This window comes from Cryptomeria japonica, chromosome 7 (assembly GCF_030272615.1).
Source record: "Cryptomeria japonica chromosome 7, Sugi_1.0, whole genome shotgun sequence".
NCBI classification, from domain to species: domain Eukaryota; kingdom Viridiplantae; phylum Streptophyta; class Pinopsida; order Cupressales; family Cupressaceae; genus Cryptomeria; species Cryptomeria japonica.
In genome coordinates, this window is record NC_081411.1 from 201,753,586 (window position 1) to 201,778,540 (window position 24,955).

General features: G+C 35.7%; 1 protein-coding gene across 4 annotated transcripts in view; it reads right to left on the reverse strand.

Annotated features, from left to right (window-relative positions):
• The window catches only part of LOC131078257 (multisubstrate pseudouridine synthase 7), a 158,061-nt gene that overhangs the window by 92,150 nt on the left and 40,956 nt on the right, over nucleotides 1–24,955 (reverse strand). For all 4 annotated transcript variants that reach the window (XM_058015920.2, XM_058015921.2, XM_058015923.2 and 1 more), the window contains exons 6-13: nucleotides 16,854–16,926; nucleotides 16,549–16,605; nucleotides 14,799–14,878; nucleotides 14,610–14,672; nucleotides 14,384–14,471; nucleotides 14,119–14,222; nucleotides 13,846–13,948; nucleotides 5,436–5,509 (exon numbers count right to left, since the gene is read on the reverse strand). In XM_058015920.2, the coding sequence (XP_057871903.2) occupies nucleotides 5,436–5,509; nucleotides 13,846–13,948; nucleotides 14,119–14,222; nucleotides 14,384–14,471; nucleotides 14,610–14,672; nucleotides 14,799–14,878; nucleotides 16,549–16,605; nucleotides 16,854–16,926 (642 nt within the window). The remainder of the gene's footprint in view (nucleotides 1–5,435; nucleotides 5,510–13,845; nucleotides 13,949–14,118; nucleotides 14,223–14,383; nucleotides 14,472–14,609; nucleotides 14,673–14,798; nucleotides 14,879–16,548; nucleotides 16,606–16,853; nucleotides 16,927–24,955) is intronic.

The window sequence follows — 24,955 nt, forward strand, 5'->3', positions numbered from 1 at the left end:
TTGATGAGATGAGCTTCATAGGACCAAAGCTACTATTGAAAATAGATAACAGATTGCATGAAGCTTTCCCCCGCCAACAAAACTTGTGCTTTGGTGGGACATCAATCATTCTTGTTGGTGACCTAGCACAACGACCACCTGTTATGGACAAGCCTATCTATGCATCACACTCAATTGCCAAGTTTTTATGGGACCAATTCACTACAATTGTGACACTTCAAACAATATTTCATCAACAAGGTGATTCTCAAGATCAAATTGACTTCCGTCGAATATTACAACACATGCGTGATGCACAACCAACTGAACAAGATTGGGAGTTACTAATGAACCGCACAAACAAACTACTATGTACTGCTGAACAAAAAAAAATTGACAAAGAAATGCACCTATACTCCACTAATGATTTAGTTACAATGGACAACAAAAAAATGGTTAAACTACTAAATCTTCCTGTTGCACTTAGTGTTGCAATCAAAACGCACATAAAACCAAATGTCGATAATGATGCTAACCAACTTCCCCATGAACTTCTGCTATGTCAAGGCCAACGAACAATGTTAACAACAAACCTATGGATACAAGCAGGCCTTGTCAATGGATCACTTGGAGAAGTGCTAGATATTGTATACACAACTAGTTCTAAGCCCCCAAATTTACCTTTGTATGTAGTTGTCCGATTTGATAATTACAATGGCCCACCTTGGAACCAAGATGACCCAAAAAGTATACCTATAACACCAATATCCCTTGGTAATCATAGACAAATTCCACTATCCATGGCCTGGGCGATTACCATACATAAATCCCAAGGATTAACATTACCAAAAGCTACAATTGATATAGGTAAAACAGAAAGACAAGGGTTAACATTTACAGCTATATCAAGGGTTAAATCAATAAAGGACCTCCGTATAGAACCACCACTCTCTTTTGATAGATATTCAAGAATGAAGAATAATCCATACACAATTACCAAGAATAAGGAGGAATCTCAACTACAACAACTCTCATTGTAATGAGTAAAAGGTATGCAATTTCAATTTTATATTCTATGCAAAAAAAAACTTACTATTAGTTGCTATTTCAAAATTGCTACATCAAATGTTTAATGCTTCCTTTCTTTGCTTCGCAAACTTCCACATTTATATATTTCTAAACCATCAATATAAAACCATCCATGCATTCCTCCTAAAAAAACACTAACTACTTGTTTCACTGTGCAGAACAAAATCAAAGAAAAAACAACAAAGCTAACCTCAAACTCATTCATACCAACCACAGCAAAAAGTCATCTTCAAGATCCAAATATATAAGTCAGATAGTTTTTTTATGTTTGGAACAAGATTGTATATAAATACTTTGATTATTTATCTTTCAAAATAAACTATTTTGTGCACAAATCACATATCAAAATAAGCATCTATGATTATAAGTTATTGTTTCCTATCAGCGTAACCCTTGCAAGTGCTAGTAATACTATATGTCTTTTCTATGAATGTGATCTTTCAAAGCTAGACAAAAGTTGCAGAAGATGTAATTCTTTTTTTGTTTGAAGTTTTGAAAGAAAGAAGATAAATGCCTTCTTTTAATAACAAGAAGTAGATTGAAAACTGATTTGAAATCACAATTAAGCTCAATACTTATATCAGTATTCTACTGAAATTGAATACATCAATCTTCTGATAACAGTTCTATTACAAACAAGTGGAATCCTTAAAACCACTACTAACATACCCAGTAGTTTGAGGAAAAGTTGAACTCTAGATGTAGCACACAACTAAGGTGCTCACTCAGAAAAAGACTCACAGAGATCAGAAATCTGATCCTTTCCTCTCCAAATTGTTGTCACAAGGTAATCTACTGAAGGTGATGGTGTTGTAGTGCATAGACGATAGTTATCCCTTGAGTTGGGATTGTTTGTGGACTCCAAAATCTTCAACCAATACGGCCTGATGTAGTCTGGTTTTATGGATTTTCATACCCTTTTAACTGCTGCAATCTTCTCCAAACTTGTTTGCTGTGTAGGAAAAGATAGTACTATAACATGTAGCTGATTAGAAAGTAGTTTGGCGTAGAAATGTGATGCAGAGCAGGGTGATACCTCTAGACCAACTCAAATTGATCAAATATCAACAGTGGATCACACCATGAAACCCTATTCAACCTATCCAGCATCAACTCACCCTCATTGCCAAGCAACCTTCCAAACTTGAAAAATAGGCATAACTTTTCAAAGACACCTCATACCCATGATCCAAATGCTTTTTTGGATACCCATTAAGGCCCATTCAAACATATCAGAAGATCTTAAGCACTTGTTTCAGAAAGTATAGCTGTTCTATGACTGGCCCCTCTTGAACTAGGCCTAAATTGGTCGAATTTACAAAGCAACTACCCTTCAACCATGTAAGCTTCACTCAAAACCTCAAAACAGCAGATCAATATGTCATAAAACATCTAAATCAACAGCCTCTTGGGTTAGTCATGCAATTTAAGACCCCAAAACAAGAAACCCTCATTTTGCTTGCAATTAGGAGGATTTGATGAAAATGACATCTCCACACCTCACACACCCTTGAAACCACTTGGAACACTTTCCATTAGACCTGCACATGCTCACAAAACCTTAACATGACCATCCATAACATCAATTGACTGAAACTCAACTTCTACACCTTCATTTGCATTGAAAATGCACAAAAATTCAACTAGGTCATCACATTAAAAGAATCCCAAGTGACCACCTCTGCTTCCCAAACTCACACACATCTGATTAACATCATTCAGACCATTCCACCAAGTTACAGTGGCATACAATGGGTGGAATGGTCAAAAACTACATTTTAGACTTTCAAACCCTCCTTTAATGGCTTTGCACGGGCAGTTTTTAAAAAAATTGCTATAACTTGCACTAAACTTAACCAAAATTCATGAAACCGGTGCCAAATGAAAGTTAATTCACCCCTCTTTCAAATGAGTCTGGTCTTGAGCCTTAATTCTTTCGTACCAATTCGGAATAAAAGCTGCAACAGGACTGTTATTGTAAAAATCTGGAAATTACAGTTAATAAAATGATCGTAACTATTTCAAATCTGATTGAAATTTAATGCCACAAAAGCCAAATTGAAGGTAGTTCACTAATCTAACACATCCAATTGGTTTCCAATCAAAACATGATGAATTTCATACTGAAAAATGAAAGGAATCAGACTGCAACGTCAGAAAAAACAGTAAAAATCCAGGGAAATTCAAAATTTTATTGATTTTTCTTCAATACACCCAACCACCAACCCAATGGTCGATGAAACAAAGAAATTTATAGGTTTGATCAACCCTCAAACATCCATAACTGACTTTTGAACATTAGCTAACCCCAAACTAATCAATTTTGCTCAATATGGCAGTTTTATAAGAAAGTTGCAATGATAACTTTTTGTCAACCTTTGACAATTTTTCCACATTTGACATATGACCATAAAATGACTCAAACACACTTGAAATTGTCATACAAGACCTTATTACATTGCAAAAGACTCAAAACACAAAAACAAGAAACCACATTTACACAATTGCCATGGTGCTCCTGTCAATTGGCCTAGGTGCTCCTGCACCGAAATGATATTCAAAGAGCTGGATAAGAGGGTTGGCTTGGCAAGCAGCCACCTCCCTACAGCCGTAGACAAAAACTCTATAACCAGTCCCAAACACTCTTCAAAATTGCTGTCTAGTCTTCACACAAATCGTCCTTATGTGCCAATTATCACTTGTACAAAGATCCTTCAAAATGTATCCAAAGCCTTCACAATCAAGGCAATTCGGCCACACACATAAGCAAGTAGGTGGCTCAGATTTGTATACCAAACTAATTCACTTTGAGCTCCATGGAAACCCCTGATGGCTAGAGTTCCTCTTCAAACCCTTGGCTGATGGCTGGAGTTCCTCCTCACACCCTTGGCCGATCTCTCGCAGCTGTAGATGTGCAACAACAATGGAGGTTTCCATCTCCAAAGTCCTCAAAACCACAAGCTCCTCAAGGGAGGCAAGAAAGAAAAAATTTTATCCAACATAATAACTTTGCCCCTAAGTTTGCCTTATTTAAAACTTCTCCAGAGTTACGCCCTAATTAGGGCTAAAACCTTATCACCCCAAATCAGATTTTATGAATATACTAATGATCAGTTTTTCAATTCTTCCCCTTACGAGCGCTCACCTTATGTTATATGCCTTTTCCACTTAAGTCACTCTTTTATATCTCAGTTCCCCTTTCACTCTCTCTCTAGGAATAAGACACTTAGGATAGATGAAAACTTACTATTATTAATGTGTTTTTTAGCGACCCAAGGAGAGATTATGAAATTCAATGAGGCTTAACTAGAGTGATTAGCTTAAATGCTCTAGCCAATCAAGAAAGAAACCTCCTGACATATTTTTAATGGAGAGCAACCAGCCTGGGTCCTCTATCCGACCTGTTAGTCTACAAGGACCATTAATAGACTAACCTTGTAAGCAAAACTGGCTAAGGAGGGGACATTACAAAGGCCCCCTTCACTAAGGGTTCAACTTTAACACTTTATTACCTTTCCAATGAGCTATTAGACTAAGTTGTCTTTTTATTATTCTCAACATTAGACAACATTAGTGAAATAAAAAATCAATTATTCAATGACTCCCCCAAGTTGCGAAAGCATTGAAACTGAACCGGATTCAAACTCTGATCACATTGGGATGATATTAAAGATGAAGTATGATGATCGGAGCCAAACAAGTGAATTACTAAATACATGTACTCTCCAAGAACTTTGGAGAACACCCCAAGAGTCCGAAAACAATTGTCTAAGTGTCATAAGGATCCATAACACCAACTGAGCTCAACGCCACACACAAAAACGAAAAAATATTGAACCTATATCCTCCAAGAAGTTTGTTAATTCTCCCAAATTCGCCTAGAGGCTTAAGGGAAAACTCACAAATTGGCCCGTAGCTCACAAAACAATGTTGCGTAAAATGGGGAAATTACATTGCAAGTGCAATAGAAAAGGAACTAGCTTCTAAGAGGTTTTTGGGTCTTGCGAGGTTTCGGACAGAGTTGGCAAAATTTCTAACACAATAGTCTAATATAGAAAGTTAGACAAAGTATTACACCGTAATTTGTAATTTCTAACAAAATGCCCTTTAACCAAAACTTTTAAGGGAATGATATTTTGCATCCAAGCCAAATTTCTACCAAACACACAACAAGAATGATACAGAATTGGGCTGAAGAATATCCACTTTTACACCATAGCCAAATATAATGATCCATCGGCATTAACATTTAAACATGAAATATAAAACAGAAAGATTACACTCATTATAGTATATGAGAGAAAACGTAATTTAACAAATTGCAACATGCAATGGATTGAATTCATATGCTATTGGACATAACTTACATCATTCTCAATGTTCTTGGAATACTACAAATGGCTTGAAGGTAGTTGTTCGGATTCTTCTTCAGGCATGTAAGCTGCATTACAGAAAACATTCAAATAATCATTATTACACTGATAATCTGATTTTGATATCATCACATGCACTTATAACACAAACTGTTATGCCACAAAATTGAGCACTCCAATAAGGAATACAAAGTTACAAACATCATTACGCACAAGGATGTAAAACAACAAGATTCTAGTCAGAATTAAAGACTCCACTCGATTTTGCTGGATAAGCATAGCTCCATTATTCAAATGAGAGATGCTCCTAGTTGGGAATCAATTGCATAATTATGTCCCTTTTTTGAAATTATGAGATTAATTATAATATAATATTGTCAAAAAATGTAACTTTATATTAAAAGATGACTTGCATTAATTATTTATAAAGGTGTTTTTAGGTGATTTAATAGTGTCGGCAGTCACTAGACCCATGGTGCAAAAAGGTGATATAAAAAAAAACTTTATTGTTTTTTTGTAACTTTGGAAAGATAATTATCAAAATAATGATATTATTATTCTATTTCCTCAAAAAGTTATGAAAGGCAGGAATGTCTTCAAAGAGGGTCTTCATGCTTTTGGAAACAATTTTATTTTCCCAAGAATAAGCTTGCATTATTATCTTCCCGAGTATGAAAAGCCCTATAGATTTGTGAAGCTCTAAGGATGATAAACCTCAAGCTTTCAATGTAGATCCACTCAAGGATTGTCAATGTGCTCCAATAGATAAAGATTTCCAGATTTTATGTTTTCAGTTTAGTGGATTTTTTGTTTTGTGAAGTTTTTCTTATTTCTTTTGTTGGCTTCATGTTTATTGTTTCAGTTATGGGTTTGTGGTTTTTTTCCAATTATTGTTATTTCTCTAGCTTTGGTGATTCCTGAATATTTACAGATCTTTGAGACTTTTGGTGAGGTTCTGTAATATTTTCTTATAGCAAATTTATGAGTACTAGTTGTATCTTTTTAAGTCATGCTCAATACTTAGAAAATATTGGTTTTCCCCTTTTAAATTGCTGGTCTAAAATCTTCATGGTCATACCTTGCTAGGCCAATTCACTTTAGAAGTCTATATTATTAATTCATGTTTTAGAAATGGAAAAGGTTGTTGAATTAGTTTCTTATACGCATGTTAATCATCTAAAGATTGTAATCAAAATTTTTATTGGGTTGATATGTCCTTTTTTAATTGTTGTGTAAAGGGAATATCTACCATCACACCTTTTTGGTGGTGCTTAAAATGGCAAGCTCTAAGAAAGAAATAATTTATGTTCGTTTTGTTGGGAGGGGGCAATTTTGAAGGAGAAATGATAATTTAAATCATAGTTTTAGAACTCGGTTTCAATGCAAACTCAGCAACCCAAAATAGGACTCAAACTTGAGACTTGGCAAAAACATCGGTTAGGACTTGGCTAGGACTCAACAAAGAAAAAATCGTAGTTTTACAAAAAAACAAAAACAAGTTAATGCATTTAGAGAACATCAGAGCCATAATTCAAACATTACACGTGTCATATGATCTTCAAATACTCAATATTTGAAATTTCATCATTCATGAATCATAAATTCATAATCATACCCATAGTTTCAAACTTTCAAATTTATAACAGATTCATAAGTTTACAAATGTTTAGAAATTATGATATGTCAAAATAAGAGAAACAACCAAATAAAATCTACATCTTCCTCTTTCCTCCCCTAATGTAACCCAATTCTTGAGGCCTCAAACTAGAAGGTGCTACGAGAGGTGTTTGATGTTCTTCAAAATCAAAATTGTCTTCGTCCTCCTCCATTGCATCCAATTCTACTACGTTTGCTTCTTTTGTTGCTCTTTTCTCCAATTCTACAAGATCTTCAATAAGGGGGACATCGTCATCATTCTGTTCACTGACAATCCATTCACGATATGGATCAATATCAACCAAGTCTATGGACTCATGTGAAACTCCCTCCACCTTTCTAGTTCGAAGGCGAAGATTGTACAAGACGAAGACAAGATCATTGAGGTGTTGTTGGGTTCAAGAAGTAGGCCAAGGCATGAATTAGCTAGTGGAGTTGGTTTGTCCATCTACGATCAATGATGCACCAAATGATTTCGTTTTTTTGTTTCCACCATAGTAATGTGAAATTGCCTCTTTGGCCCCATCTATGGCCTAAATAAATTAAACCCATTGGCATACCCTCTCCATCCACCTTACAAAGAACCCTAACCAAAGGTTCAATCAACTAAAAAAATGAAAACAAGTTTTAAATTATTAGAAAATTCACCTCTCAAAATAAAAAATAAAAACAGCAAATAGATAATCTTATATAAATTTTATGTTTGTGTTTGTTAATTACCTTGATTAACTCCCCTCCATTTTTGTTGAATGTGTCATCAAAAACTATAATTCCAATCTTCTCCCATTTAGCTTTCTTAGAAAATGGAGACTGCAACGAAGCATTAGACAGAAACATTTGTTTGAGATGAGGAGTGACACCAAGAATGCTTTGCAATGTAAGGAAGTGGCTAGCAAATTGTCACTCCTGGTCCCACAAGGTACTTGTCATTTGTGTGTTTCCTCGTCAAAGAAAGCACCCAAATATAGTTGTAGATAAATTTGGTAACATTTTTAGCATCTTCAACCACACTTTACATCCATCCAATCTTGCCAATGTTCTCTAACAAGTCCAAGAAATGTGCAACACAAGGAATCCATGAAATTGTAGGATGCCTCTAAATAAGGAGACTACCTACAACTACATAGGTAGTTGCGTTGTTCATGATAACTTGGACAACATTCTCACCACCAACCTCCTGGATCATCCCAGCTAATAAGTTGCACAAGTCTCAGCAATTTTGACTTCATATGGACTTGAGGAATAACAATGCACCATTAAAAGCCACTAAAAAATTTAGGAGTCTTATTCCATACATTTGATAAGATGCTGCAACCTTTTCTCTACCACAATTTTTTTTGGTCATCAACCACAAGCCAGGTAATTTTTACGGCTTCCTCTAGCAATGACCTACTCAAATCTCTAGCTGTTAGAGTCTTAAACACCTTGTAATTGTCAATGCATTCACCAAACCTTCCCAATATGGGGTTGTTCACCACATTGAAAGGTAAATCAGTATAGTACCAAAAATTTGCTGCTCTCATCCTAGCTTCATGATGTTTTTCTTTAAACCATCTCATACCTTCAAGTGAAGGTTGTGCTCCTAGAACATTGCATAAAAAAAAATTAATCCAATCCTAATGGAGGAATCTGGCTAGCACTAGAAGTAGAAAAAGAACCCAAGACTCACCAAAAGAAGAATGTGGTTGATGGATGCCTGAACTTGGGCCACCAAGGGAATCCGATGGCATAGAAATGGATACATTCTAATTCATTGTTGCTGCTAGTGCTTCCTTAGTCTTTTGTCTTTCTCTTTTTTTCAATTCATAATTACCAAGAAGGGCCTTCATCTCTCTAACAATCTCCGGAGTCGATGCAGGGCATATGTCCACATTATGTCCAATTATAGTGGCAATGTGGTATATTAATCTATTGATTACCCCTGTCATCCATTTATTGCATTAAGTGCAAGTGACCTCACCCTTCTTATTTCCCGGTATCCCATACTTCCATACAGCGTCTTTTCTATATGGCCTTGATGTTGACATTGCTGCTTGAACATCTAAACATAAGAAAAATCAGTAGGTTTTTGTTAAAAAAAAAATGATAATCAATCATTTGAAAAAAATAGATTTCAAAAACAAGCTAAAAATATTAAAAAATAGGTAAAAAAGGAAAAAGGAAAAAATTTTGCCAACATTTCCACATATTTTTCAAAAAAATCCAAATTTTCAATCAAAAAACGAAAAAAAAAGAGAAGAAAAATCACTTACTTGGCTCTATTTCGATCTCGTATGCTCCTCTTCTCTTCTTCCAACCCTATCTAGATGTGCAGAACTGTTTTTGGCAACCAAGAGCAAAGAAATGAGCAAAAAGTTAAAAAGAAATCATTTTATTGTATTTCGAGTATGTATGGCATGCAAGAGTCGTGCGTCGGGACTTGCGAGTACGACTCCAAAACTCGCACGAGTCCCTCCCCAGGACTCAATGAGTCCATGTCTGGACTCACCAAGCCATGACTCGCGAGTACAAGGCCACTGGACTCGGCGAGCTCTAGGACTTCTGAGTTTGCCGAGTTCTAGCAATTTTTGGGCGAGACTACAATCTATGATTTAAACATTATAATCTAACCACAGCCTCCTACTAAGATTTGTGATACCCTTTTCCTTTTGAACAAAGTTGCTAGTTTGGGTTCAAATTTGAGTTCGAGGACTTGGTTAACCACTTCAGCAAAATTTCTGAAAATGGATTTAGGGTTGGTTAATATATATATATATATATATAGATATATATGTATGTATACATATGTGTGTATATATACATATATATACAAATATATATACACATGTATGTATGTATATATACTGTAATGGTCACCCCCAAAATCCACTTCTAAAGGAAATCACAGCTATAAAATAATTCCGTCAAACACTTTGCTTGCAGTCCCTAATTTCTCTGTTTTTTGTGTTACAACCCTTATGACTCCAGAATGGTTTGTTGTATTGTTATTTTTTGTGCCCTTTTAACAAGGATCTATGCATGTAACATGAATATGAAAATGAAAGCATAAACACACAACTGAAATAACCAGCACACTGTATTTATATCGATTTTCAGATTAAGTGCAATATTGGCAATGAAACAACTTACTAAATACTCCAGCAATAGAATGGCATGAATATTGTTTTCAAAGAGTGATAGCCTGGGCCATAGCATTAGGCTGCTGCTAACAAGATGCTACAGTACGCAGCTGCTACAGTGACGTTGCTACAGTGACGCGGCTGCTACAGTGATGCGGCTGCTACAGTGACACGGCTGCTACAGTGGCGCGGCTGCTACAGTAATATTTTATCTTCAGTCAGTCCAATGTCTTCATATATCATCCCCTCAAAGTGGCATAAGCATCGAACAAATGGAGAAGAAGTTATCAGCAAGACATCCAATCTGCCTGTAGCCAGAAACGTGCCCAAACTGCCTGATAATGAAGCTGGTAGCAATGGATTCCAAAGGCCAAACCCCAGGGGAATGACGTCTAGAATGTCACAAGAGAGGATAGACGTCCTCTGATGCCAAGAACGTGTCTGCAACTCATACACCAATTTCTTCTCATATTCAACATGTCAAATGAAGCCACAAACGCTTCCTTTTATTCTTTTTCCAAGGGTCGACTCAACTCTCATCGGCAATGTGGGATAAAAGATGAGCAATATAAAACATATATTAAAATATTCACTTATGTCTCCCTTGGGTATAGATCCCCATAAAATAAATATTAGAGTAACACTTTAATATTTTACAATTAAATTAAATGTTACTTTAATAAACTTCAGGCATTAAAATGTATTAGCAATCGGACTCCGAATAATGCGAGTGATAGCTCGTCGGAAAGCTCTCACCAAGGAGTATCAAATCCAAACACCAAAACTGGCCTCCACTATGTTCTGCTGACTTACTAAAAATAGTAAGTATGCCTGAAACTGAGTAAATCAACTTCGTTTTGGCCCAAACTGGAAATGACTAGGCCAAAACACTCCAGGATCCCCTTAAACCCTTTGTTAGCCCTCGGGACCATGTATAACAAGGCTAACGCACACACACTTGGTCAACTGCTAAAGTGGGGACATTACATATACATAAATATATATACATAGATATATACAAATATATATATACATATATGTATGAATGTATATATATACATAAATGATACATACATGCATACATGATACATATATACATATGAAATTAAATTATAGTACAAAATAAAATAGCCAAATGTATCATTTATTAAAATAAAATTATTTTATATTAAATTTAAAATTAATATAAATATTTTTAACTTATTAAATTAAAATGTATAAAAAGTAAAACAATGTTGTTAAATTTGAGAATATTATAAGAAAGATATATCAAAAATTTAATTTTAATTTGTTAATTTATAAATAATTAAGTTCAACTATTTTTAGAGGAAGGGACTTAAATTTCATCACAGGGCACGAGCAAATGGAGTCAGGGCACAATGAATTTCATTTCATGCTGTTCAATTTCATTAGAAGTGCAGTCCTTAGTTGCCGCGGCGAACCCAGTGCCACAACAAACCCACACCCAGACCCAGCACGAATCTGGACCTGCATCCAGGCTCCGGATGCCAAACCCAGAAGCGTAGCTTTTGAATGGCTGCCTTAAGGCAACGGCCCTGACATGTGGGTCCCACCACCCTTATTCTAATCAAAGGGAGAACACAGCCTTTGGGGACAATCTCTGACAATGAAATCAGCTTGGTGTTGTTAAAAAATATTTGGTAGATTCCTTGAATATTAAAGAGCTGTATTTTTTATGCTGTCACCCCTGTTTCAAGGTGAAACCCTACAAGGAAGTGTTGGTATTGCTGCAAGTTCATTTACCGTTTATTATTCTTTACATTCAAATACATATTCAGTAAGGATTTCAAATAGTTCAGTTTTGGGTAATTATAACTGGCTGTAAGGAAGTAATATTGCTGTTGGTATCAGTGGTAGCTTATAAAAATAGTCTTTTTATTATCAGAGTTTGTTTTCAGAATTTAGCATCTACAAGTTGACTGGATTAATTCAATCTTGCTGACCATATCACATCCAAGTTCACTTTTGCAGTAGTTTGGGAATGATTGAATATAAATAGATGTCTATAATCCAATGGATGATTTCTACAATAGTTTTGGGATTGAATTCATCAACAGTTCATCAGGTTTTCGGATCCAGCTTCCACACTGATTCATCCTACAAAGCATATTAGCCCAACCCAAATAATTTAAATCTTTGCTATTTGCTTACAATTTGTTTGACAAAATGTCTCCTTGCATTGTGATGCATAAATATTTGACATAATCTTATATGTGAATACTTAAGTGAAATAATTGCTTATCTTCTAATAATTGTAAACTAGATGGTTTACTACAAATAATTGTTATTGAAAGCTCCTAGACGGTTCACCACCATATCCACATTAATGATTGTAGTCCTGGACAGTTTATTTGTTGGATCCTATTTTTATTTTCAATACTTTCCAGTTTCCACCATCTAGGCATGTATTGGAACCAAGTGAATTATTCTGTCATTTTGGCATTGATGCAATTATTCTTGCTTTCAGCCAGTTTGTCTTGATCAGAATTTTCATTCATTATCAGCCAGTTTGTCTTTATCAATTCTATGTCTCAATCAGTTGGCCAAGTTTCAATTTTACGTGTGCTATAGTATCAATACAGTGTACCTACAATGAAATCAACATTTTGAACCAAGTTTCAAGTTTATATGTAGCTGCTACAGTGCTGCAAGAGTAAATATCTTCCATATCCATCGCTGTCATGTTGAATATTGGTAACTTCAATCCTACTATAAGAGTACCATATGGTGCACGTCCAGCTGTACATCATTTTGGAAATCATCATAATATATAAGAATTTAGTATTTTCTGATGATAATTTATAAAAATCAAATTTGTTAGGTAATTTGGGTAATAAATTTTTGGCCAGCTAATTAGAAGATATAATAGTCCTTGAGGGCATAACTACATGGACTAGGGTTTATTGTTATTCTTATATATAACTACTACAAATCAGATATGAAAATGAAAATTCAGTGGTAGATCAGCTAACATACTTGTGATTTTGCTATATAAAATTCAGATCCACAATTATATTTCATTAATTTGCATTTGAAAGTGTCATCCAGCTTATATATCAGCTTGTAAAGCTTTACATTCACAGTAAAGAGTTGCACAATTGTTTGACAAGAATTTCAAATATCCTACATTGCTAACCAGCATTAATTTCAGTCATCTATCGTTGTTCTAGGGTTTGAAACTTGTTGTTCGTGAATAATCAAACCTAGATCAGCAAGCTTACTTGTTGTAAGCTGTTATCTACATGCTAGATCTGCTGTTTTCGTGATTTTCCAGCCACTTTAAGTTGTGATCAGCATCTAGTTTAATTTCAGTTTGCTTCTGTTGTTTCATTCTTGTTTCACAAATCAAAAAAAATCAAAAAATTGCATGTTCCACGTTAATCCCAAATGGGGACATTACACTTCCACACTCAAACAAACCAGATCCTAGTTCAAATCCTGCACTGGCAGACTGGAGCTATAAACCATTGCCAAGAAATGAAGTAAATACTCAAAACGAGATAGCTATCTGTTAGCACAGCTTTATAACTATCTTTAATATTTTTAACAGTGATGTGCATTTACATATTTTAAATAATAGGTAATGCTCATAACTGGAAGCCACTTACAATTGCCCTTTCAGCTACCAAATAGCGAGGCATCTGCTTCAATGTACCATTAATATCCATAGTGCTCTTATAATATTCTCTAGCTTCTTTTATATCTCTGCGCTGTATATATCATTTGTAAAGGTTACAAATAAAATCAACAGAATACTGCATAAGCTTTAGCTTAAAACACCCCAGATCATTGAACATTCAAGTTAAAACATCAAAAACATTAATATATACAAAGAGAAGCAACAAAGTGTGTCACTGAATATCAAAATATAAGTTAGGATATCTCCATCTCGAGGATCAAGGATCAAGTCAACTGCAGTCTTCCATTCACCTCGTAGCAATGCTGCTCCAATAGAATGTGTAGGCACTGAGCCACTTCCAAATCGCTATCAAAAATTAAATATGAATATTTAGCATGTCTCACAAATAACCATGACCATAAAACAACCATCAGATGGACCGTATCAATATGATCATATTAATAGCAACATAGAACAAACTGGAAAGCAGTGGCAGAAAAACTAAATTTCTACAAGATCAACAGAACCTGTAATCCAAAATAATTGATAAAGCCATTCTTTCCTAATCCTTCTGCTGCCTCCTTAATAATATCGTGTCTCCCTGCAACAACACCACTGAAATGCAGATCACAATGAGAATAACAGTAGTGATAACAGAAGCGAGAAACCTATAAGAGACTGTTTGAAGGCTAGTCGAAGTTGACATTCATATGGCCATCATAATGATTCCCAATTACTGTATTTGTAGTTTACCGTAAAGTAATTGTGAATCGATTTCCTGAAAGCTGCCCAAGCACAAGTCCATCCTTCACATAACTGCATTCGTAACATATTAGGATTAAAGAGAGTAGTAGTACCGATCAAAATATGCAGAAGGCTGAATCAGCCACATTATTGGATCTTTATGGATCCGGGATAACAAAAGCCAAAATCTTAACATACCAGAAGTCTCCTACTTTGATACCATATAATCTCTTGTTCAATGCAGCTATTCTTGAAGCCTCCTGTTTGAAGATGGTAACCTGATCCAATCACAACATTAGGCTAAATCAGTTAAAATGAAAATTGATGGATTCACTACACACCTATGTACTCTAAATCCTGTGGAATCATCATACAGAAATGTAGTCTAGAGCTTGTGCCACCACTGAGATCGTCATCACCATGACTGATATTAAAAACTTGTTCAAAGTAAGGACAGCGATAAACAGTAGTTTGAGACTTCCTGGACATGAGCACTACTTTAGGCTATCAACCTTTGTTCAAACAAGTAATTTTAATATTGAATACTGTTAACTATCATTTAAGTAATTTTAATAGTGAACATTGTTAACTGCTGGATTTGACTCAAAAAAAAACAATTATTTGATTTGGACTCCTACAAAACTTGTGCATCCGGTTTACATGCATTATATATGGGGGAGAAATCCCTTTTTTAATATACCATAATACTGGGTTACACTTTTTGGCCAAACTTGACATTGAAATCAGCATTTTGCATCAAATCTTTACTTCGTAAAACCTATAGCAACTAAACCATTAGGAATTTGAAGATGAAGTACTAATTTGTGAGATTTTTCATATAGATTCTAAATATGTATTTTTCTAAATAATTAAAAATCAATTGTCCATATTGTTATGTAACTTTTAATAACTCAATATTTACAGTAATCAACATTTTTCAGAAGTGGTACAGCTTGAGTTGGCCTAGTGGTGGAGAACTTGTGCTCTTGAAAGAGAGGTCACAAGTTCAAATCCCATAGGGGGTAGGGTATGTACATCTTATTGGCTTCGACCTATTACCGATCAAAAAAAAAAAAAAAAATTTTCAGAAGTGACATTTATTTGGTAATGCATAACATTTTTTATAGCAAAAAAGAAATTCTAATTTTTGAAATATAAAATTGTCACACCAATATCTAATGAATGGATATTTTTTCACAATTTTTTGTTACATATATTTTTTTTAGTTAATTTTTTAAAACAGTAATTGTAATTTGGACAGAGGTGTATTCCGTAATCCATAAATTTTTTTTGTATGCATTTGAATAAACTTATTTTTGTGTTGAAATGAGGATATCAATACCTAGGGAAAAGATATTTTTTACGATTTTTTCTCTATTTTTCAATTTTTCCACGTGTGAAACACAAACCTTAATGTTCGATGAATAAACTACATTGATAAGAAATAAAACATAAATATATTAATGAAATTAAACATATTAAAAATTATACTATTTGGAAAGCTTATAATAAGGACTAAATACTTAAAAAACCAAAACTTCCAAATAAATTCATTTGACCCCCAGAAGCTTATGTAAAAGTGGTTTTTTATTAACATTTTGATAGGTGCGAAGAAGACTCCATAGCAAGTATGATTTAAAAGTAGAGAGGTTCTATCCAAGAAATTTTGATCTAAGAGTCTTTGATTTAACTCTCCTCAATTAATTACTTCAAATGGAACCTCTTAAAGCTTAAATCATTATATTTTCTAAAAACATGTATGATTTCAGAAAAAATCAGGATGTACCAAAAAGTGTAACTCGGTATTGTGGGATCACTGAAAAACAATGTAGAGCATAACTATTCCCGTACCTTAAGCAAATCAAATGAAACCATAGCATCAACAAGAAATAATTACCAGATATCAAACATATAAAAAACAAGCAGAATTAATTTATTTCGTATCTACCCTTTGTGTTGTAACCGCTCGCTTATCTTTTGTGCCAGCAAATCCAAATGACCTGGTCTATTAACAAATAAGAGAGACATTAGCAAACAAATATGAAAGAAGCATTAAGACTTTGATTTCCTCAGATTGTTTCCAAATATATTTAATTTGCCCCAAGTTAAAAAAAAAAGCCTGGAGATAATTTGGTAATCCTGGATGTTTTCATATGTTGTAGGATAAATGCAAATAGACACCAAGTAAACATCCTTGACAAAGAACAAACATTGATTGCAGTAAGAATGTAGGCACTAACAGAAAATGCAAACCTGCACTCCAAGCATCTTCCCAATCACCATCAAGGCCTCTTGAGTGTCCTTATTCTCCTTACAAAGATGAAATCTGAATAAATCAACTACATAGAAATTAATCAACATATCCTTCTTACATCCAGACAAAAGGTGAAAGAATGCAACAAAAAACACATGCATATGCAGATAAATCTGACAGACAAATTTATTGAAACTTTTAAAATTCATATCAGACTAATTCCAGCAGCACATATCAAACATGAAAATCAGTAAAATATGCATTTGGTCTCTTCTTACACAGAACCCAATATTGATGTAATTTCTTATCGAAGGTGTGATTCAGGTATCCATCCATGTGTCCCAAAAGATGAAACTCTTTTAAATTATACAGTAATTATAGCGACCTTCACATTGGCATGCTTATAGATCTGATCTGCCACAAAGCAGAATATTGGAAGTAATAAAAGGATTACAAGAATTAGTAATGCAGGTATGGATTATTCTTGTAAACAGAATAAAAATCACGATGGAAGACAGCTCCGAAAGATATGAACAGGAAGCAAGGAGAGATCACTACAAAGGTTTACAGTCAACAGTTAAATCTTAAACAACAGAAACAATATTGAAAAGTTTCAATGTGATTACATTTGCTTCCATGGTAAATAAAGGACCCATTCCACATCCATCTACAAAGTCTATATTTTTGCTTATCTTTGTATAAAGTAAAATTAAAATTCTATAATGCATATTGGAAATGTAATTTGCCTTCTTGCATGTATAAGTTGTAGCTCCATTTATTACTCATTATATCAGAAGGGTGGCTTGAGACTGGAAAGTACTGTAAGGTTTGTATATGGCAGTTGAAATGTGCATTTATACCATCTAATACTTTGGAGTGATTCCAATCAAGCTGTGCCTTGTCCTTGTTATGTGCTTTGGAAAAGCTCTTATGGCAAATAAGGGCAGTGGTAGGGATTAGCTTTGTCCAGGAAGTATGCCAATCTGACTTCCATTTAAAAGGATATTCAGCTTGCAATGTCCCCACTTTGAAATAGAATTTAATGACAAATAATAATAATAATAAAATTAAAATATTAAAAAATATAATCAGATATAATTAAAATTTAATTAAGTTAATGAATGGTCAAAAGACATAAATGAAAAGTTGACTCCCTCAAACATGAGATATAAAAGGGAGAAGAGAACCTCATTGAGCGGGGAAAATTTGGGAATCAGAAGTGCAGATCTGATCTAAATAAGAAGTGCAGATCTGATTGTGAAAGGTTGTGTCCCTTTCAAAGGGCAGAAATATTGCACTCTTTCGAAGGGTGCTAATGGTGAAAGGGTGTGTCTCCTACCAAAGGGCATACATGATGAAGAGGTGTGACCTCTCCCTCACATTGAGAGATATAAAGGAAAGGAATCAAAAACCTCTAGTGACACCACCATTGATCAGATCAGATCAAAACTGTTATCAAGTTACAGGCAGTAACATCCTTGTTCTTGGTGGTATGCATGGGGATGTGCTTAATTTGTATGCTTAATATATGACACATGATAATCTTCTTATGCAGAATTTAATAGTAATATTAATATAGACTACAATATGTATGACAGTATAATAATGCCTTTCTATCACTAACTGTTCATATGACAATTAAGTAAATTATATGATGGAGTTTGTAATACCCTTCAATTCCACCATCCACTTATGGAGAGAGAATACAAGGAAGCAAGAGCACTAGGCTCCAGCAGGTATGCCAACCCCAAGTGTGGGCCAAGAGGCCAAGTTGGCAAGGTCCTCGGTGTTTTTGGGTGAAAGATGTGATGTCCCCATCAAATTAATACCATTTGGTGGTATTAATGAACTTTTCTTATTTTATATTAGTTCAAATAATGACTAATATATTATAATAAGAGTTCAATATTGGCTTTTTCAATAAAGATTAAAAATTAAATATTAGTTGCTTAATTATATTGCCCAAACTATTATTTGATTTTTAATCCCTGCGGGAGTTGGTTTTCCTAAGGGAAGTTTTCCTACGGGAATTTTTTTCTTTTAAATAAGAATTTGGCAAGGAGGGGATACATGGAAATTTATTAAATACAATGCTTAGAAGATAAATTGACTATCCATGTGATAGCAATACGAGTTGAATAATCCCTTTCGCCAGCCTCAACTGGCCTATTGGAACTACGAAGTAATGACCCAGTGGCGTGAATATCGTGCATAATACGAAGAAACCTATCGGAGCTTGGTGGAGGGTTAACGCAGACTTCACTCATTTTTGGTGTACAAACAGCATGCAAACTGCATTCCTTTCCGCGTATTCAGAACGGCATGCAACTCCCTTCCTCCGCAGAAACCCGATATCGGGTATGGTCTTTGTCAAACGACGCGTGAACTTCAACCCTGGCTACACGTTAAGGAAATGGCACGCACTTCTTTCATTCACAGAAACCCGATATCGGGTTTGGTCTAGTTATGTCGTTTTCCTCCTGCTCGCGTGAACTAGAAAGACCCTACAATAGGTGTGCCTAGAGCATGTTCCTACAAACACGATTAACCAAAGCCGAGTAGCAGGTGCTGTGAGGGAGGCGGGTAAACATTTACCAAGGAGCGAAAATCATATTGCATTCATTAACGGAGGGCCATCTGCTGTGCGTTTCACGAAGAATGCATTAAGACTTCCGGTTAGTCTTCAGCTACGAGAATAGGCATCAACAGCCTTGCAAATTACAGGTGCACTGTGTGATACCCTATTGAATGTTGAATAATGACTATTAATAAACGTTGTGTTCTCAATTAAACCTGAAAATTAATTTGGAATTGTGTGGGTTAAATCATTCCATAGGCATTTTACTACATATTTGTATAATCTGGACAAACACATCTATTTGCAATCAGACTTAGTAAGGAATTTTACAGTGGTATCAGAGCTCTTGAATCCTGCCAACCTGTAGGGTGTTGAAACTTCATGAAAACTTAATGCACAGTTGAGTATGCACCAGGGAAATTACAATTTCCAAAATACTAGGGCCCGTCAAAACAGATTTCAAAACTCTCCTTTAGCACAAAATAGTTCATCTATTCCGTTTGAAATTGAGGATAGCCACACCGAAACTGAAAAGGAATTTATTTTTGAAACCAACATGGGATACTCGGATAACAATAGGGACCTGTTGGCTGCATTAATCAAAAGTCAGTAAGATATGCAAGATAATGTTAACAGAATGACCAATTTGATGACCCAATTTATGGCTAATAATATAAATCAGCACCAAAATAATGGAAGACAGAATAATCAACCTCAAAATAACGGGGGAAACAATGGGGTAGAGATGAACAGTCTGTCAATAATCAGCCAGAAAGAACAGGAACAGCTAGACCATTTATGCCTACATTTACTGCTAGAAACCAGCCGCCTGAAAATGAACCTACAATAAGAGAAATACAAGAAGAAATACATCAGGATTGGTTAAGTTCTGGAGAAGAATTCAGATCAACAATGACATTTAGAGAATATTTAGATGTCAAAATGAAACATGAGCCAAGAGGACGGCGAGGAAACAACAGTGAATTGCAAAGGAAAATTGGAAAAATGTCCATTCCTTATTTTGATGGAACAAGTAAAACAACTGCTCGGGCATGGGTGCAAAAATTAGACACATACTTCCAATTAAACCCTATGTTGGAAGAGGAGGCAATTAAATATGTTGCATTACATCTTGACAGTGTAGCACATGAATGGTGGCATCATGGGCAAATAACCTTGGGTCATAATTTGATAGGTACTTATGTTGAGTTCACTGAGAAACTTATTGATAGGTTTGATTCTAAAGATCCTGAATTACATCTTAAGGATTTGACTCAGCTTAAACAAACTTGAACTGTTGAACAATATATTTCTGAATTTGAAAAATTGGCAGTCTTAGTTACTGAAATTTCAAATCAACAATGACATTTAGAGAATATTTAGATGTCAGAATGAAACATGAGCCAAGAGGACGGCGAGGAAACAACAGTGAATTGCAAAGGAAAATTGGAAAAATGTCCATTCCTTATTTTGATGGAACAAGTAAAACAACTGCTCGGGCATGGGTGCAGAAATTAGACACATACTTCCAATTAAACCCTATGTTGGAAGAGGAGGCAATTAAATATGTTGCATTACATCTTGACAGTGTAGCACATGAATGGTGGCATCATGGGCAAATAACCTTGGGTCATAATTTGATAGGTACTTATGTTGAGTTCACTGAGAAACTTATTGATAGGTTTGATTCTAAAGATCCTGAATTACATCTTAAGGATTTGACTCAGCTTAAACAAACTTGAACTGTTGAACAATATATTTCTGAATTTGAAAAATTGGTAGTCTTAGTTACTGAAATTTCAGAAAAACACAAGATTGTAATATTTATAGATGGATTGTCTAATTCCCTCAAAGGTTGGGTTAAGTCCTTAAACCCTCTGACCTTACAAACCGCTGTCAAAAGAGCAAGAGAATTAGAACCATCTTCAAAAGGAAAAAATTTTAATAAAGGACCACCTCCTAAACTAGAAAAAGACAAACAACCTTTCCATAAAGATAATTTCCCAAAAAACAGGTTAGATAAAGAGGAAAGGGAAGAGCTCAGAAGGAAAAAACTATGTTTCAGTTGTAGGGAAGCATGGCAGCCTGAACATAGATGTTTAGGGAAGGGAAAAATTCATTATATTGAGGTTATGTCTAACAGTGAGGATGAAGAGAATGTTGATCCTAACATAGAACGAGCTTCACAAAACACAGAGTCAGAAACAGGTACTAAACAAGGAGAAGGAGTAATAGCATCTATTATCACAAAAGCTTGCACCCTTGCTGAGCTATCAACTCAACAATCTTGTGAAACATGGAAACAACCCCAAAGTGTGGGACCTTGCGCAAGGGGGTTGAATCTCCGAAGAAGGTCGACTTCCTTCTCTGTCTAGGTGCAGGTGTTGAACCAACTCAACACTTCAAAGCTAATTCCTAAGCCTACCCTAACAACTTGCAGAGGAAAAGAGAAGAGAGAAACTGCTTGAAATAAAAGGAGGTGATGCACCAAGAAGAGATAGTTCCTCTCCCTACAGAAATGACCCAAGTAATTAACTGAAACACCCTGAAGATGCACAAATTTCAGTTGTATGAGTAGCCCCAATGCATAGATGAAGGCTAAAATCCACTGAATGCCAAGAGGGGAGAAGGATTCCCACAAGTCACACTCAGAAAAACAGTTATCACAACATATATGAAGAGAAAGAGCCACAACATGCACCTATGATGAAGGTAAGAAAGCATACACAACATATATAGGTTGAAAGGAGGCAAGAATAGTGTTCTTCAATTAATCATAAGGCCAAACGCCAATCTTACAGTTGCAGAAATGCAAAGATTACAAGTCTTCAAGAGAAGAGGAGAGCATAAGAAAACTCCAGGCAGCAGGGAGAGAACCCTTGACAATGAGGCTTAAAAGCCATTATATAGAAAAATGGGTTACAATGGTGATCATGACCCCTGCATGTCAATCTGGAAGTGCAGGGAAGTGCATGCACTTGACTTGTACATGCAAGCAACCTAGCCATACCTCCAAAGGCAATTCTCAGGAGGATAGATTGACTGACCTTCCAAAGTCAAGCATGACATAAGTCACCCAGCATGGCCCCATACCTCCCTTGATGGAAATCCTGCCAAAAACATTAAATGCACCCCTGTGGCTCCACAAAAAAAGTGCACAAGTCACCAAAACTGTCGGAGCATTTAAAGCTTTGAGTGTCGATCACGCCATCCGAAAGTGTTGCAAGTCGGAAGTAGTTTGAAAAACTTCGGAGGCCGGGGTTTCTGTAGTTGGGGAACTTCGGAGACCGGGGTCTCCGTAGTTGGGCAAGGAACTTCGGAACCTAGGGGTTCCGGGGTAGAAGACTTAGGAACTTGGGGAACTTTGGAGACCAGGGTCTCTGTAGTTGGGGAACTTCAGAGGCTGAGGTCTCCAAAGTTGGGCAAGGAAGGGGGTTCTAAAGTTCTGAGGTTGAAGACTAAGGAACTTCGGAACCTGGGGGTTTCGGAGTTCCGGGGTAGAAGACTTAGGAACTTGGGGAACTTCGAAGACCGGGGTCTCCATAGTTGGGGAACTTTGGAGGCCGAGGTCTACGTAGTTGGGCAAGGAACTTCGGAACCTGGGGGTTCCGGAGTTCCGGGGTTGAAGACTAAGGAACTTCGGAACTTGGGGGTTCCGAAGTTCCGGGGTAGAAGACTTAAGAAAAGCTAAGGGAAGGAAGGGAACTTCGGAGACTTGGAGTTCCAGAGTTCCGGAGCAGGAAAGAAAGAAGCTAAGGCAAAGAAACTCGGAACCTCGGGGTTCCAAAGTTTCGAGCTAGAGAAAGAGAGGGCCAAGGAACTTCCGACAAGACAACACTTCAAACCATGATTTCACTACTTTTCTCCTTGATCAACTGGGCAACGTTGGTCCATGGAACATATCTCCAATCGGTTCTCACTGATGGACCAAGGGTGTCATAAAATGACAACAGCATCCATGACAGGAACTCCACATTATAATATTTTCAGAGTTAAGAGGAGTTTTGAATGGACGGTGTGTAATTGTTACGCTTGATAGTGGTTCTACTCATAATTTTATAGATGCAGCACTTGTGGAAAGACGTGTTTTACAGACTGAAAAACATGAGGGATTTGATGTTAGAGTAGCAGGTGGAACTAATTTATCTAGTACTCATAAAGTTCCTAAATTGAATATTACTCTTGGCAATTACACTGTTACTAATGATTTTTATGTAATTGATTTGGCTGACACTAATGTTGTCTTGGGCATACAGTGGATGGAAACATTAGATGAATATACACAGAGTTTTAAAAGAATGGAATTCTCTTTTAAAATTGATGATAAGAAGGTAGTCCTTCGTGGTATGTCTAACAGTGGTCCCAAGATCGTCAGTGCTAAAACAATGGAAGCTATTTTCAGAGATGGAGATGTGGCATGGTCAGCACAATGTTTAATCTCCAACAAGGTATCATGCTTTGAATCTAAATCTTATCAAGATGATTTGCTAACAGTATTAGATTCACATCATTTGGTTTTTAGTGATATTCCTCCAGGAGTCCCACCTGATAGAGGATTTGAACATACTATTGAATTAGAAGAAGGTGCTAAACTAGTTATCACTACTCCTTATAGACACCCTAAAACATCCAAGGATGAAATAGAAAAGGCAATTAAGGAATTATTGGATATGGGGCATATCAGACCTAGTTCTAGTCCTTTTGCATCATCTGTAGTATTGGTAAAAAAGAAGGATGGAACTCTTTGTATGTGTATTGACTACAAAATACTTAACAAGAAAACAATCAAAAATAGGTATCCTATTCCTCGAATTGATGAATTGTTAGATGAATTGCATGGTGTTGTCTATTTTTCTAAAATTGATTTGAGATCCGGGTATCATCAAATTAAGTTAAGAGAACAAGATATTCATAAAACTGCTTTTCGCTGTCATTATGGTCATTATGAATTCTTGGTTATGCCTTTTGGTCTAACAAATGCTTCGGCAACTTTTCAGTCTTGTATGAATCATATCTTTAACAAACAGTTAAGGAAATTTTTGTTAGTTTTCTTTGATGATATATTGATTTATAGCAAAACTTGGGAAGAGCATTTGAAACATATTGACATAGTTCTGGGTATTATGGAATCTCAATCACTATATGCAAAGGCTTCTAAATGTGAATTTGGAATGACCGAAATTTTGTATTTAGGGCATATGATCAGTGCAACAGGGGTACAGGTTCATCAAGAAAAGATAAAAGCCATTTTGGATTGGCCACCACCACGGAATCTTACAGAGTTAAAAGAATTCTTTGGTTTATGTAGTTATTACAGGAGGTTTGTCAGAGGTTTTTCACAGCTTGGGGCACCCTTGACAAATCTTACCAAAAAGGGGGCTTTCCGATGGACTGAGGAAACTCAACAGGTATTTGAGAAACTTAAAGAGGTAATGAGTTCTTGCCCAGTACTTGCTCTTCCAGATTTTAATCAGCCGTTTGTGTTGGAATGTGATGCTTTTGGTGATGGAATAGGGGCAGTTT